The sequence below is a fragment of the Blennius ocellaris genome, assembly GCF_963422515.1.
Source record: "Blennius ocellaris genome assembly, chromosome: 11".
Classification (NCBI taxonomy): domain Eukaryota; kingdom Metazoa; phylum Chordata; class Actinopteri; order Blenniiformes; family Blenniidae; genus Blennius; species Blennius ocellaris.
The window spans coordinates 21,777,983-21,794,300 of record NC_137660.1 but is presented as its reverse complement, the minus strand read 5'-3'; the positions used below and the strand labels follow the sequence as shown (position 1 = coordinate 21,794,300).

Here is a 16,318-nt window from a genome sequence, read left to right as displayed (position 1 = left end):
CCTTAAACATTTTATTTTCATATCTATGCAGAATGTCATTTGTCTTGGCTAAAAAGAACTAAAGTGAGGGCAAAAAGCTAAAACCACAAGAAACGGGGGGAAAAGCTGCTTAAACAGCTTTAAAAAAAAAAAAAAACAACTAAAATGGATTTGTAACAGGAAAAAAAGCTTAAAAATTGAGTGGGGGATAAACACACAGAACACAAAGAGCCAAGATTTAAACCTCTAAAATGACAAATAAAATAATACAAATGCTTTAAAAGAAGGCTGAAAACTCTCAAATCAGCTCCAAAAACAGTTGAAGATGTAATGAAAAGTTTACCATTCTAAACTTGTAATTTAAAGTCCATAAATGCAACATAAGACAAAGTTTATATTTCTAAAACATTAGAAGCGGGTGTCAGCCTCATTTTAATGGTCAAACATATTTTGTGGCTCCAGTTAAAAGTGACTTTGGTGGGAAGAGACAAAAAAATGGCTCTTTTGGTGTTAAAAGTTGCACAGCCCTGGACGAGGGAGTGAAGAGGATAGGTATTAGGGAAGCGGTGTGTTTTGTTTCTCCTCAGGATTGGGACGCAGCCTTTTTGGTGCCACGAGCGCGTTTGGCCGCTGGGAGGCACGCGAGGCGCGCGACTGTTGGGACGCACAGAGCAACCTAGCGTGTCCGGGCAGGCGCAGCCGCCAGCCGCCTGGCAACAGTTTGAATCTGACCTGAGAGAGAACGGAGCTCAGCTGAGGAGCCCAGGAAACTTTTTTTTTTCTCTCTCAGAAAAAAAAACAAAACGAAGAAATGTTGGCGTCTGCGGGCAGAGCGGCTCCCTGAAGGCGCTCAGAGGAGAAGCTTTGGAACGACATGGCAGCCTCGGAACTTTACTCCAAGGTAGGACAACTTCAAAAACTTTTGAGTTTTGAGCGGTGGCAGCTAAAGTTAGATATTCACAGTAGTGATGGACATTACCGATCGTCTTACTTCTGCCAGTTTAAAATGTTAACCTGATTATTAAAAAAAAAAAAAAAAAAACGGACTTCATGATGTCCGGACTTATCTTCTGTAATATTCCAGGGTGCAGTGGTTCTATTTTAACGGTGCAGAACGGGTCTGACCCTGTCTCTCTCTCTCTCTCTTGTCCATCAGCATGCCCGTGTATGGCTGCCACATGCAGAAGAAGTGTGGAAGCCAGCAGAGCTGCTCAAAGATTACAGTCCTGGCGACCTGACGTTGTGTCTGCAGCTGGAGGACGGAACGGTGAGACCCTCCGAGTCCTCATCTGCCCCCCCCCCCTCTATAATCTCTCTCTCACACAGAGCTGCAAATGTCTGTCTGTCAAACAAACAAACAAACACACACACTTCTCTGCACAGACAACAGAGCTCCATGAATCCCCCATTTGGGTTTGTGTGAAGGATTATTCAAGGCAGCTGTGTTGTTTGCACACGACTTCTCTGGCAAGGCGAGCACCGTGTGTGTGTGTGTGTGTGTGTGTGTGTGTGTGCGTGTGTGTGTGTGTGTGTGTGTGTGTGTGTGTGTGTGTGTGTGTGTGTGTGTGTGTGTGTGTGTGTGTGTGTGTGTGTGTGTGTGTGTGTGTGTGTGTGTGTGTGTGTGTGTGTGTGTGTGTGTGTGTGTGTGTGTGTGTGTGTGTGTGTGTGTGTGTGTGTGTGTGGTTTGGAAAGGCTGACGTATCTCCCGAAAGGTGCCTAAGAAGTTTTCCTTTCACCCTTCCTGCAGCGGTGATGTTGAGTTAGGGCATGCACAGCAGGTATGGAAATAAGGTCAGTCAATTATCACCAGTGAACATGAACAGACGGAGCCCAGGGGGCTGGTTGTAAGCTTCAAATGGAGATGCAACTAACCTTTTTTTCATGGTAAACTAAATATTTTCTTGTTTTTATTTTTGTTACATGTCTCTGTGTTTCACAATTATTCCACGGCGTTTGCCGCAAGGTTTTACTTGCAATCTTTTGCCAACAGAAGTAAAGGCGCCTTTAAACCGAGTTGACGAGAATTGTGTCAAGCGATGATAAAACATCACCCTCCACACATTTATACACAAAGGCACAAGTCTTTAATTCCAACATGCTACTTTCAAATTCGGCAGTATTCCCGTGAACACATGCCTCACAGTACCTCAGCACCAGAGTCCTTCTCAGACTTTTCTATGGGTACATAATATCCCAGACATTTCTTTTTCCAGCTCTCTAAAGTATTCTCTTCAGTTTCTTTCAAAATGATATCCTAATAGACAAAAAAGGAGAACACACTCTGACACTAATGGATTCAAAGGTTCAGTTTTTCTCCTGTTAAATTCTTAAAAGTATTGCTTTCATTTGAGCCTTTTGTCATTTTTTTTTTTTAAACGTTTGTTTAATTATATACATGTCTGGTGGGAATGTGTTGGCGAAGTAAGGTATAATAGTTTGTATGTGGCTCGTGTATTATTATTTTTCTTTCAGATCACAACTAATCTGTTTGTCCAGATCCCGGCTCCTTTCGAGCGTTCCCCCAGTGAAGTGAGTTGACCACCCTCTTGACTCTTTCCAGAAAGTGGAGCACAAACTCGACCCTAAAACCAACGACCTGCTGCCGTTGAGAAACCCCAACATCCTGGTGGGGGAAAATGACCTCACCGCCCTCAGCTACCTCCATGAGCCAGCAGTGCTGCACAACCTTAAAGTGCGCTTTATCGACTCCAAGCTGATTTACACATATTGTGGTAAAGCTCTCCTTTGACTCACGCTGTCGCCGTCACAGTAGACTTTGGAGCGTCGCTCGCTGTACACGCTATCATCGCTCATCATGCCGTTTATTGCACGGCAGGCTGCTTTTAAAGGAATACAGCTCTAAAAGTAGAACAAGCTTCCGGACTAATGGACTCATAATTGCTACATAGAATATTCAGTGTTGATCAGTTTGACTCATTTATTCAGATAAGGAAGGTTTTTTTTTTTTAATGATGTTTTATGTGACTTTTATCTCCTTGTGGACTGCAGGTATCGTTCTGGTTGCCATCAATCCTTACGAGAGCCTGCCCATCTATGAGGCCGACATCATTAACGCCTACAGTGGCCAAAACATGGGGGATATGGACCCCCATATCTTCGCAGTTGCAGAGGAGGCATACAAGCAGATGGCCAGGTTTTAAGACTCTTAAAATACTTTTTTTTTTTTTTAGCGCAGGTTTAGTGATCGTTCCTTCTGCGGCGATCGTCAGGAGTCGCTTCTCGTCTTGACGCTTGGTCGGCATGCCGTCTCGTGTTCATGCAGGGATGAAAGGAATCAGTCCATCATAGTGAGCGGGGAGTCTGGTGCCGGGAAGACCGTCTCCGCCAAGTACGCGATGCGCTACTTCGCCACGGTCAGCTGCTCCTCGGGGGAGGCCAACGTGGAGGAGCGAGTCCTCGCTTCCAACCCCATAATGGAGGTAACGTCCAACGCGGCAGAGAAGTCAGACAAGAGTCGCTTTATTAACCGATGCCACCGATACGCAAACATGCCTGTTTTGTGTGTTTTGCTCAGGCTCTGGGAAACGCCAAGACCACCAGAAATGACAACAGCAGCCGCTTTGGGAAATACATCGAGATTGGATTTGACAAGAAGCACTGCATAATTGGGGCGAACATGAGAACCTACTTACTGGAGAAGTCCAGAGTTGTGTTTCAGGTAAATTTTCAGCGGGATTGATTTTACACGCGTGCCTTTAGGTGACTGCCTTCATTGTCTGGACGTGGCCCTTCTGATCCCTCTATATTCGGCATTTTTTCTTCACGCTAAATGGATTAGAAACACTCTCATGTTTGTGTCATGTTTAACATGCGGAGACGCAAACAACTTAAACACGCGAGCCCGTCTGGCCTTGGACTCTTGGCACCTTTTTATCAAGCATCCATAAGACATTTTAATGTAGTTTAATCCTGCCAGTGAATGTGAGTTCAGAAAGAAATTGCTCTTACCATTTGGCATATTCCCACACTTCTTTTTTTAGGCCCAAAGTGAAAGGAACTATCATATATTCTACCAGCTGTGTGCCTCTTCACACTTACCGGAGTTTAAAACCTTCAAGTTAGGTATGTACTCCTCGACAATCGTAGCAAAATACGTGTCATACAAACAGATGTATAAGATTAATGCAGAAATCTATTGGTGAATGTTTTGAAGGCTGCGCAGAAGACTTTCACTACACGAACCAGGGCCAGAGCCCCGTCATCGATGGAGTCGATGATGCCAAAGAGATGTGGAACACCAGGAGGGCTTTCTCTTTATTGGGTGAGAGTCCAGTGCATTTCAGCGCAATTTGCATGTACAGGCGCCTCTCTAAAAGAATAGCATGACATTAAAAAGTTCATTGATTCGTCAGTTTTTACATTCACATGTATGACAAAAAAAAAAATCTGAAATTTTTTATAATATTCTGACATTATGCATTTTTGATCCTCATGACTTCTGAGCTATAAAGGATCAATTCTCTTAACAATTGATGCAAGATTTGAGAAGTTTTTGATATGCGCCTGTACATCTTGATTCATCATTATCGTATTCGTTTATCAAAAATAATTTCCACGTTTGCTCCATTTCATTGTAGGAGTCGGTGAGAGTGATCAAATGGAGATTTACCAGATTCTTTCAGCGATTCTCCATCTCAGCAACGTGGAGGTGAAAGAACAGACGTCAGACAGATGCAGCATCGTGGTAAACGCCCACACCCAGATATTTTCCATATTTTTTTTTTTTTTTTTTTTTAAACTTGTTTTATGTCTGAGGTGCGAGCAGGACTTGGTCTGTGTTATCGCCATGAATGTTGTTGTTGTTGTTGTTTCCAGCCAGATAATGTTCACTTGGTGGTTTTCTCTGAGCTCGTGGGGGTGTCCTGCGACGACATGGCTCACTGGCTGTGTCACAAAAAACTCAAGACCACCACGGAGACCTACGTCAAGCCCGTGTCCAAAATGAATGCGCTCAACGGTCGCGACGCCCTCGCCAAGCACGTTTACGCCAGACTCTTCAGCTGGATCGTGAACAGCATCAATGTGGCCTTAAAATCTGCGGTGAAGCAACGCTCCTTCATCGGCGTGCTCGACATTTACGGGTGCGTTGTCGTCACTTTTTGCTCGCGACGCTGAGTGGGATTGTTTGAACTTAAATGTTTTTGTGTGTTTCTTCAGGTTTGAAACGTTTGACGTCAACAGCTTTGAGCAGTTCTGCATCAATTATGCCAACGAGAAGCTCCAGCAGCAGTTCAACATGGTATTTGTTTTGTTTCCACGTTCAACACATTTGTTTTCAGCTTTCTCATCATACAAGGCTCATGCAAATAGGTGTACGTTGAATTTCTTTGTATTATTGTGATATTCTTCAAAACATACCGTCTAGTACGCTGCCATGCAAAGTCACAAATTGGAGACCTTTGAATAATTGTGGTCGTCTGACAACTGACTACATGTCCACTACTTGTCCCTCCAGCACGTCTTCAAACTGGAGCAAGAGGAGTACATGAAAGAAGAGATCCCGTGGACGCTCATTGACTTCTACGACAACCAGCCGTGCATCAACCTCATCGAGGCCAAACTTGGCGTCCTGGACCTCCTGGATGAGGAGTGCAAGGTCTAATGTCGTTTCTATTTTCTACTTTCTGAAAGACCTTTTTATTTTTTTGGTTACTTCCCGGAGCCTCCACCACAACATGTTTGGAGGTTGTGAGTAATGCTATGACTAAGTGATGTGTCAGCGTTTCCTCTTTCCACAGATGCCCAAAGGCTCTGACGACACATGGGCACAGAAACTCTACAACACCCTCCTGAAGCAGAATGCTCACTTCGATAAACCCAGATTATCCAACAGAGCTTTCATCATCCACCACTTTGCTGACAAGGTGAGACGCCAAGGCCCCGGTGGTTAACACAGCTCAATAAAAAGTCGTTCATGGGTGTTGAAGGAATTTGTTAACAGAGTGTTGAGGTTTTTTTTTTTGGTTGTTTGTTTTTTTTTTTTTCCCCACCGATACAAACCATGGTTCAGTCTGGATCACTGTGTTTTCGGTTGTTACACACGAGTGTGTGTACGTACACGACTTTTGCTCAGCATTGTGTGACGACTCCGAGGGAAAACTCACCATGTGTCTCCTGTGTGTGCTGGAATGGGTGCCAGCTCCACATGAGCCTGAGCTAAACAAGCAGCGTGGAAAACAAATAGTATAAATCAGTCAGTTATTCATCTAACTTGAGCGTGAAAACTGTGGTATAAATGGTATGTTACTCTATCCATGCCAATGGCAGCAATGTGTGGCGAGTACTTAGAAATGTTAAACCACTGTGGGCAGCCTACTTCATCCTCTGGATTATTATAGTCTTTACTCTTTTATCCAAAGAGCCCTGTCTGATCTGGTCTTTTTTTTTTTTTTTTATGTCTAGGTGGAGTACCAGTGTGTGGGCTTCCTGGAGAAAAACAAGGACACGGTCAATGAGGAGCAGATAAACGTTTTGAAAAAGAGCAAGGTAAGATAATGTGCATTCTTCTGTTGATCTAGTCTCACCTGACATGATTCTCACTGGGAGTAAGAATCATATGTCAGGACCTTTCCCGCTGCCAAGAAGCCCCGAAGCAAGCAACTACTAAATCATAATGTGCTGGAAGTTCATGGGCAGCAATCCCTGGAATTGTTCAGCCAAAACTATTGGAGGAAGTGCACCACCTATGGGCGTTGGATTGAAAATACTGCCACCTGCTGTTCAGTTTTCACTTTTTCTTTTGTTGCTCAAAAAAAAAATCTGTTTTCAGTTTAATTTGCTGCTCAAGCTGTTTGAGGACGATGACAAAGCATCCAGTTCCCCAAACAAAAAAAGTGGCACCGGTGGAAGAGTGGGTCCGACTCAGAAGGATAATAGGAAGACTGTTGGACTGCAGGTGAGGAGCTTTATCTCATTGTGGAAGAGTTGCATGTCCTAGTCCCTCAAGAAACCCTGAAGATGAATCATTAATGTGACAATTTGTAAATGCATTTATAATTTTATTCCAGCTGGTAAGTGTTTTTGTTGCCTTTGAGCTATATACATCCAACAACAATCAAAATAGGCGGTTGATATTCTCTTTTAACTCGGTTTATTCGATTAATCATTATGTCTTTTAGTTTCGACAGTCACTACATTTGCTGATGGACACCCTGAACGCTACGACCCCTCACTATGTACGCTGCATCAAACCCAACGACCACAAAGCTCCATTCACGTGAGCAGGATTTCTTACACTTTCATGCTGATGTCATTCAGCCAGTGGGGAAAAAAACCCCAACCCAAGACATGAAAAGATGTTTGAGATTGTTTTCTTTTTGTTATTTTCTGTGAAGGCTAGATCCCGTGAGAGCAGTGCAGCAGCTCCGAGCCTGTGGAATCCTCGAAACGATCCGGATCTCAGCTGCAGGATTCCCATCCAGGTGACGCCTCAGCAGCATGATTCAGTTTAGACCTAAACCTAAATACAACTTGGCTCATGTACGGTAACTGTGCAAGAGTGAAAATGTAATAAAAGTGTTGATATTTATCTTTTTAACTTTTGTGGAATACTGTAGAATAATGTGATTTTTTTTTTTCAGGTGGACCTATCAGGAATTTTTTAATCGTTACCGAGTCCTCATGAAGCAAAAAGATGCTCTTCCCGATAGAAAGCAAACGTGCAAAAACCTTCTGGAAAAGCTCATCCAGGTCTGTTTAATTTGCATAAAAGTCATCCCATAAAGGTAAAATCAACATAACCTTCACAAACGATAAAACCTCAATTTGGTGTTTTGCACTTTACTCCAAGGACGAGGAGAAGTACCAGTTTGGCAAAAACAAAATCTTCTTCAGGGCCGGCCAAGTGGCCTATTTGGAGAAGCTGCGTTCTGACAAGCTGCGTATGGCCTGCGTCCGCATCCAGAAAACCATCCGCTGTTTTCTGGCCCGCAAGAAATACCTGAGGATGAGAGAGTCTGCCGTCACCATTCAGAAACACGTCCGGGGTCACCAGGCCCGCTGGTGAGTCGAGACGCCGAGCAAAAGTAACACCAAGCAGCTTTTCTCAAGCGACCTACACAGTCTCAAACATGTTCCTACAAATGTGTCCTTTCTGACAGCTACGTCAAGTTTCTGCGGCGAACCATTGCCGCTGTTATCATTCAGCGCAATGTGCGAATGTGGGCACAAAGGAGACGATACCAGCAGCAGCGCTCTGCCGCCATCGCTATTCAGTCCCTCTGGAGGACCTACGTGGCCAGGAAGAAATACTATAAGGTAACTTTTTTTTTTTTTTTTGTGACCGGGTTCAACGTATTTTATACTGGAGCTCAAATCATTGTTGGAAAATCACTTATTCATCTGTATGGTGATAATATTGTGGCTTTACTGTGTATTTTAGCGAAGGAAACAAACTTTTCACACTTAACTTTTATGGATCAAACTGTAAAATGAGAGACTTAATTTGAAACTGAGACACGTTGTTTTTGATCGTTTCTATTTGCGTTTATAGAAAATACTAATTATTCCGTTTTTTTGTAAACAGCATTTAGTTCAGTTTAGTTTAGTTTAGTTTAGTTGACACTATCCCAAGCAAGTGACATCAATCTATTGTCAAAGTGGTCGCTCAATCTTTGTCCAAGCTAATCTAAACATGAGTAATTTATTTTTTTAAAAGGCATGAATTCAAATCTGATGAAAACCATGTGTTGTTACTTCATTTGTAGGCCGAATACAGGAATTAATTTGTTTTCCTCACTATTTCATGCTCAAAGCTTCACTTCAGACTGGGTACGAAGACTCCCATTTCTCAAAAATAGGTTCCCCTGGTGTTTTCTAGGTTCTTAGGACAAGTTGTCATTCATTCATTACAATCCTTGAGTCATAGTATCAATATAATATGATCAGTTTCCTTTTTATATTATTTATTATTTCAAATGATCTTAAAACATGATAAGCACACATGCATCAATGTATAATCAATCTAACATCCAACAATAAATTAAATTTTTTTGGAGTATATTTAATACTCAAAGTCTAAAAGGGACAATAACATGTGCACTATTTTTAGTTGACGAAGCCTTGCTGTCAGAGACCTGCTCATTATTTTATGCCGCACACGAGACTCTGAGCTGAAACGTCTTCATCTTTTCAATGTTCCATCCTAACAAATCCTATTAATGAAACTTGTATTTACAAAATGGAGCGTGTCAAAGTCTGTTTTTGTTCATACAAATGCTAAACCTCTCTACACAATGAATTGCACGTCTTTCTAGCTTTTGTTTTACTTTGAAACTAAAATCTCAATGAGTGCGTTTGTCGTGGCAGATGATGTTCGAGCAAAGGACGGTGGTCATTCAGAAGTGGGTGAGAGGTTGGCTGGCCAGGCGGCGTTGCAGACGCGTCGTGGCTGCCGTCGTCTTGCTGCAGAGCTGTGTGCGTCGCATGAGGGCCAGGGCGGACTTGAAGAAGCTGAAAGTGGAGGCGCGCTCGGTGGAGCACTTCAAGAAACTCAACGTCGGCATGGAGAACAAGATCCTGCAGCTGCAGCACAAGATCAATGAGCAGGTCAGCAACTTGTGAAGCCTTAATGTAGAATCATATGTGTGCTACGTACTTGTTTACTTTGAATTCCAGCAATAAAAAGAATGCCGATAAGCCATTAGGTCATTGGGAGTTTTGATATCACATGATGATCATGTGCGTACGATTCTTGGCCCTGCAGCACAAGGACAACAGAGAGCTCAGTGAGAGGATGAGTGCCGTGACGAAGACTCTGACTGCGGACAGAGACAAACAGTACAGAGAGATCGAGAATCTTCGGAAATTGGAACAAGAGACCAGAATCAAGGCGGAGAAACTTCCCTCGCTGCTGGAGCAGCTCACCTTCCTTCAGCACGAACTGGAAGTCACCCGCAAGGAGAAAGACGACCTGGAAGAGCAGACGAGTGTCTACAAGGAGCAGACGCAGCAGGTAGGCCGGGAAACTGAAAGTTTTATATTGCAATGATGTTTCAGTTAATGTCTGTTGGGTCCCGCATGATTTATATATGTGCCTAATTTTCTTTCTGTTTCCAAAGCAGGGCTTTAATGTCCATAATTGTTGCTTCTTAATTGTCAAAGCACTTCAGAAACGTTGTTTTCATTGGTGCTAATGGAAATATTGACTAAAAACGCACGATAATGGATTCTCAACAGGTGGTAGATGAGCTTAATATGAAGAATAACTTGCTGAAGAGCAACATCGATGAACTGAACAAGCAAATCCTAGAACAGGACCAGGAGCTGACAGGTACTGAACTTTGAACACCTTCAAGAATCACTTGTAATGACTGAATTTAAAATGCCTTATCACATGTACTCTGTCTCAGACATCAAAACCAACAATGAGAACACCAAACATCTGGAGAAGAACTTGGCTGAGGAGCGTTCTCGCTACCAAAATCTGCTGAGTGAACATCTGCATCTGGAGGAGAGACACAAAGACCTGCAGGAGGAAATGGATTTCAACATTGTGAGAGAACTTTGATTTGTTTTTCACTATGTGACTGTTTGTTAACAATAGTTTGTTTGAGGTTTTATAAGAAAACACAGTTACTAAAACACAGTCGTGTGTTTTGCTGTAAATAAAGATACGGAAGATGTCAAGCTGTGCAGCTTCACCCAACTTTTTCTGTCTTCTAAACCCAGCATTCCGTCTACCTTGCCAGATTGGATAGTGAACACACCAGTGGCAAACTCGTTTTTTTTTAGTTTTTTTTTAAACTTGCTGTACCACCAAATGTTCAAGATTGGCATTGCTTAAATTTTACATGCTGTACCTTGTTTAAATATGTGATTAATGCACTAAGAATTGATTAATCTTCATTAAGTCATCAGTGTCGGTGTAACTAATGTTGTAATGTCATTATGAATCATGCTTCGTCGTCCTCCTCAGAGTTCACGGAAGCTCAGTCACAAGAGGACAGACTCCAACTACAGCAGCAATTCATCCGAGTTCAGCGAGAGTCTGTGCTCCACGGGAGATGAAGACATTTCTCCTCCACCAGAGGTACGGAAGAGAATCCCCCGCCGCCTGCGGGGTTGAATTCATTATCGGCGCAGAAAATGCAGAGTCGCGTTTCAAACGGCTGCAGCTGATGATGAGAATATCTGGTAGTTTATCAGAAATTCCTCACATAATGCGTGTTTATGAAATGACAGTACAATGTGGGAAAACCCGGTTTCCTGGCTCTGTCCGAGGTTTAATCCTATTAGTGCAGCGTTCCAGTTAGTTTGTGAAGGGACTTGTCGCCAGTGCTTGCTGTATTTGTTTTTAGGATGAGACTAAGGCCGCCGTGGACCTGCCAATCCTTTTGAAGTTCCAGAGAAGAGTGACGGAGCTGGAGCAGGACAAACAGTCCCTGTTGGAGCAGCTGGATAAAAAAGAGGAGGCTCAGCAAGAAAAGGCAAAAGTATGAAAAGGGACATTTTTTCCCAGAAATATGAAAGAAGCTGTGTTGTATTATGCAATTATTTATCTTTAGTTGCGTATTCAATGTTTACAATGTGTTTTGTTTGCTTTTTTTCCCAAAGGAGGAGGAAAAGAAGAACTCCGTTGGCAGGGTAGAACTGGACCTGGAGACACTGAAGGTGGGATTTTCTTTTTAATATTCAACATTAATTCCAACATTCATTGAGAATTTAGAAAGTACTTTACCTTTTTTGGATAAAATAATCATTTTTGTCATTTCTGGAAACGCTTTCATGTCAGCGGCAAGAACTTGAGAACGAGAACAAGAAACTGAAGCAGGACCTGAATGAGCTGCGAAAGTCTCTGACCAGTGAGAATAGTGATGCAGCGCCCCCTGCGCCTGGCTCTGGGCCCTACAGCATACTGCTGGACCAGCTCAGCTCGTCAAACGAGGAGCTGGAGATGCGAAAAGAGGAGGTGCTGCTTCTTCGCTCGCACATGGTCCGCCAGGAGGCTCTGAAACACAAGGTGAGAAACCACATTTTGGATGGATTGAATTCAGCTTCGACATTTGTCAAGAGGATTTAGTGTAAAAGTGAAATATGGGATACATAATGTAATAATGTTGTTGTTGTTGTTTTTTTTGTTTTGTTTTTTTTGTGCCCGACTGCCAGGACTCTGCTCTCGGAGAAGTCGTGAGTTTAGATCTCAGTGAAATTCCCTCGTTTCAAGATGTTAGCAGGTAAGGTCATGGGCATAATCCCTGAATTCCTCAGATGAAATAAACTTCTCAAAGTGTTATAGCACCAAAGCACCTCACATTTATTATTTTACTTCTTTTTTTTTTTTTTTTTTTTTTTAACTCTTACTCACATCTTGAACATGACAAATTGTTGCTGTACAGAACATAACTGTGTATTTTGAAGGATCCTTCCCTCGTGGTTTTACCATCATAACATCAAACTTTCACTTGCATGTCGTCCCAGATTAATCAGTGTTGATCATCCTCCTCAGATCCACAGACATTCACACTCTGAATGAAGATGGAGAGCTCTGGCTCGCTTATGAAGGCTTGAAAGAGACCAACAGGTAATTTCCCCCCCGAATTAAACTTAACGCACTACAAAGCTGAAAACATTTCGTCTGTCATCTGAATATGTCAACAATCGAATGAATCTGCGTCTGTCCATGGTTGAAGGATTCTGGAGTGCCAGATGCGCGAGCAGGAACACGTTCACATTGAGAAGCTGAAGAAGCTCTCCGGGGAGGTAAACAAGTTAAAGGGTGAAAAGGAGCAGCAGCAAAAGCTTTTTGCTCAGAGCCTCCTCTTACCGGAAGACGCCCGAATTGAGGCGAGCCTTAAACACGAGATCACGCGTCTCACCAAGGAGAACCTGGTGAGTCTGCCCGCCGTCCACACCCTGGAGAGATTTTACTCATCCGTTTATCAAGTCACTGTGGTGTTGATTTCACAAAGCAGCGCTCTGCCAATGTAAATGTTAGTCATGTTGGCCTGGTGGTGTTTTTTTTTTTTTCTTTCTTTCTTGCAACATCCACTTGTCTCTGCCATTCATCAACATCTTGCTGTTCTTGTAGGAACTACTGGAGGACGGGGAAAGACAAGACAAAACCATACGGAAGTTGAAAAAACAACTTAAATTTTACCAGAAAAAAGTAGACGATTATGAAGGTAATCACGTGGAACGCGTCTCCTGGCGTTGTATTATTACTATAATTTTCTTACATGGTCCTGTTGTCTTTAGCGAGCCTTCAGCAAAGGTACACCGCCTCCATGATGAACCCTCCGGTCAGAACAGTACAGATCACGCGCAAGGAGAAGGAGTATCAAGGCATGTTGAAATACAAACAGGGAGAGGAAAACCGCCTGCTGAAGAATCTGGTCACAGGTAACCCCCCCCAAAAAACCTCAAGTCGTGCACGCAATTTTCTATTTCTCCACAGTTGTGTCGCGTCTGCCTGTTAAATTTCGGCATTCTTTCCAGATCTGAAGCCTCGCGGCGTCGCCGTCAGCTTCACTCCGGGACTTCCAGCGTACATCATCTTCATGTGCCTACGATATGCAGACAGCGTCAACAACGATCAGAGAGTCAGCGATCTGCTGAATTCAACCATCGGCAGCGTCAAAGGAGTCATTAAGGTGCCGTATATGAAGCCAAACTATCCAAATAATCCAAGTCATAGCTTCTTTTTTGAATTTCTTTTTGCTCCCCCTCCCCAATAATATTTTTTGTAGAGGAAAGGAAATGACTTTGACGTGGTGTCTTTCTGGCTGGCCAACATGTGCAGGTTGATGCACTGTCTGAAGCAGTACAGTGGGGATGAGGTGAGCTTAAAACGGCGTTCACGTTCACGGTTAAATGTGCCGCGAGGATTAACCCGCGACGTCTCTGCGATGGCCTGCAGGTCTACACGAAACACAACACCGCCAAGCAGAACGAGCAGTGCCTGAGCAATTTTGAGCTCTCGGAGTATCAGCAGGTTTTCGGTGACCTGGCAATCCAGATTTACCGTCAGCTAATCAAGTGCACGGAGGACATCCTGCAGCCCGTCATAGGTGAGCGAGCGTCGTCATACCCGGCGTGGCGACTCGTGTCAACGTTCGCGATGAATGTACAGCCTGTGTCTTTTTTTTCTTTCTAGTGGCGAGCATGCTGGAGCACAACAATGTGCAGGGCGTGCTGGGCTCCATACCGACGGGCCTGAGGAAGAAACGCAGCAGTGCGTCCGAAGAGGACGCCGTTACGGTGGAGGTCCTCCTGCAGCGCCTCGGCCTCTTCCACAGCACCATGAGTCAGCATGGCATGGACCCAGAGCTCATCAAGCAGGTGGTCAGGCAGCAGTATTACATCATCTGCGCAGTGACACTCAACAACCTGCTGCTGAGGAAGGACATGTGCTCCTGGGCCAAAGGCCTGCAGATCAGGTACCACTCGGGGGGGAAACACACAGCAAAAGACTTAAACCCATCTTTTCTTTATTTTATAATGCAGAAAGAACAAGTCCACATTTAACACTGTGTGGCGTTTTCCCTCTTCTACTAACCGTCTGTGAACTGCATTCAGTATACTGGAGAGGAATCATGTGTCATGTAGGATTTCGCCAACTTGTTGGTCTTGGATTTACTTTGTGGGAGTTTCTCTTTTATAATGTGCCAGACTTTTCCCATGAGAGCAAGCGCTGTGCTTCTTTTCCATTAAAAAAAAAATAAAATAAAAAAAAATTTTACATTTAGATTCGTTAGACCACAATTTCCTTTTTTGAATGAGCTGTGGAACACAAGAGAAACTAACTTTGGTTGTCCCAGCTACCATGCAATGTTTTCTATTGCAGAATCATGTCTGTTGTTTTAAGTTCAGTCTTACTCTACTTTTATGTATGTGGTTGATATTGATTAGTTATTTTAATGTCTAGTCAGTGCTGAGATTTTTTTTTTAATGGATTCACTGTTGTGGTTGCTGAAAGCTTTAGCTTTATCTTATATATTTAAAAAGTGTGTCAGACACTATGGTGACCCACTACTCCATCGTGTGGTACAAAGTGGTATTGTTGGTTATAGGCCAGTGGAATGACGTCACAGTTGATAAAACGGCTTCATGACTGCTGTTCGCTCTGATTTTGTAATTAAAAAAATATATACATTTCAAATGAAAAAAGTTTGCTTATGGCACCTTGTAAAGTTTATGGGGGAAAAAAATGTAAGATTCTAATGTTCTAAATGATCGAGTGACACAACAATTAATGCCCGTCTGGCTTCAGGTTCAATGTTTGGCAGTTGGAGGAATGGCTGACGGAGCGGGAGCTGACGGGCTGCGGAGCTGCCGACAATCTGGAGCCGCTCCGACAGGCCGCACAACTTCTGCAGATCAAGAAGAAGACGGACGCCGACGCACAAGCCATCTGCACCATGTGCACCGCCCTCACCACAGCTCAGGTGCAGCATCAGCAGCACCTCGCAGCAACACCTGCACACACGGCGTTTCACTCGTCCTCTGAGTGTTGTGTGTTTTTTTTTGTTTTTGTTTTGCAGATTGTGAAAGTGTTGACCTTGTACACCCCGGTGATGGAGTTTGAGGAACGGGTGCCCACCAGTTTCATCACAACCATTAAAGTGAGTGGAATTTCAAGCTCGTTTCTTTGTCGATCTTGTTGTCGGTAATATGATTGATAATCATCTCTGCCGCTTGTTCACTTCAGACAATTTTGAAAGACCGAGATGAGCCCTCCACCTTAATGATGGACACCAAGAAGATCTTCTCCGTCACCCTCCAGTTCACGCCGTCCTGCGTGGCCCTGGAGACCATTCAGATCCCCGCCAGCCTTAATCTGGGCTTCCTCAGTCGAATCTGACGGAGTCGCACCTGATAACTTGCACCTCTGAATTCTGTTCACTGCGAGAAAAAACAAAACAAAACACCAAAGATGGATTTACGCCAACGTTCGTACCTGGAGAAGTGTTTTCAAGTCCAGCTTTGGCGGCAGGAATCCACAACGCTATAGCAGGCTGTTTACATGTTTGTAGTGCTCAAGCCAAAGAGAAACGGAGAATCAACTCTTGTAGAACCTTCCACTTTTTACACGGTCATATTGCAGACTCTGGTTCATTCTCATATTCACAGGTAAGATTGTGTTTTAATATTGACTCTGGAAATGTGTGTTTACTTTGGCAAATGTCACATATTTGATGTGTCAGATATACAAATGTTTTTGGATCTATGAACTGAACTGTTTCCGTGGAGATATTCGTAAAAAAAAAAATATATATATTTATGAGCAATGTTAAACTGCTGTTGTGTCTCATTTAAATGTAAACTTTTCCTTTGTATGAACTTCAAGCGCACTGCTCTGTTTCTGTGACTTCACATTCCT

At 43.4% G+C, this 16,318-nt stretch overlaps 1 protein-coding gene across 3 annotated transcripts; it reads left to right on the top strand.

Moving 5' to 3' along the window:
• Positions 1-725: 725 nt before the first annotated feature.
• On the top strand, positions 726-16,233 carry LOC308136209 (unconventional myosin-Va-like). 3 transcript variants are annotated; one of them, XM_080504456.1, is made up of 40 exons: positions 726-880; positions 1,136-1,246; positions 2,540-2,711; positions 2,989-3,133; positions 3,263-3,419; positions 3,515-3,658; positions 3,981-4,062; positions 4,154-4,261; positions 4,578-4,684; positions 4,816-5,081; positions 5,158-5,239; positions 5,456-5,596; positions 5,739-5,864; positions 6,403-6,486; positions 6,770-6,895; positions 7,119-7,216; positions 7,335-7,421; positions 7,581-7,689; positions 7,790-8,001; positions 8,100-8,256; positions 9,307-9,546; positions 9,704-9,952; positions 10,177-10,270; positions 10,350-10,492; positions 10,916-11,029; positions 11,298-11,432; positions 11,554-11,610; positions 11,732-11,959; positions 12,106-12,173; positions 12,446-12,520; positions 12,630-12,828; positions 13,028-13,121; positions 13,195-13,338; positions 13,435-13,589; positions 13,686-13,775; positions 13,856-14,006; positions 14,093-14,375; positions 15,209-15,383; positions 15,480-15,560; positions 15,647-16,233. In XM_080504456.1, exons 1-40 carry the CDS (start codon positions 854-856, stop codon positions 15,797-15,799), a joined length of 5,469 nt encoding a protein of 1,822 aa, XP_080360582.1. In that variant the 5' UTR covers positions 726-853; the 3' UTR covers positions 15,800-16,233. The 3 variants fall into 3 exon arrangements, with proteins under 3 accessions (XP_080360582.1, XP_080360583.1, XP_080360584.1); XM_080504457.1 differs by lacking the exons at positions 14,093-14,375; positions 15,209-15,383; positions 15,480-15,560; positions 15,647-16,233 and having other exon boundaries at positions 13,739-13,775; positions 13,856-13,995; XM_080504458.1 differs by lacking the exons at positions 13,856-14,006; positions 14,093-14,375; positions 15,209-15,383; positions 15,480-15,560; positions 15,647-16,233 and having other exon boundaries at positions 13,634-13,695.
• Positions 16,234-16,318: the final 85 nt, after the last annotated feature.

Bases quoted from the DNA above. Each gene is read 5' to 3' on its own strand.
- LOC308136209 (XM_080504456.1), top strand. From the start codon at position 854: ATGGCAGCCTCGGAACTTTACTCCAAG. The intron at 3,134-3,262 runs GTTTTAAGACTC...GTGTTCATGCAG, and splicing joins GCATACAAGCAGATGGCCAG to GGATGAAAGGAATCAGTCCA. The intron at 6,487-6,769 runs GTAAGATAATGT...ATCTGTTTTCAG, and splicing joins ACGTTTTGAAAAAGAGCAAG to TTTAATTTGCTGCTCAAGCT.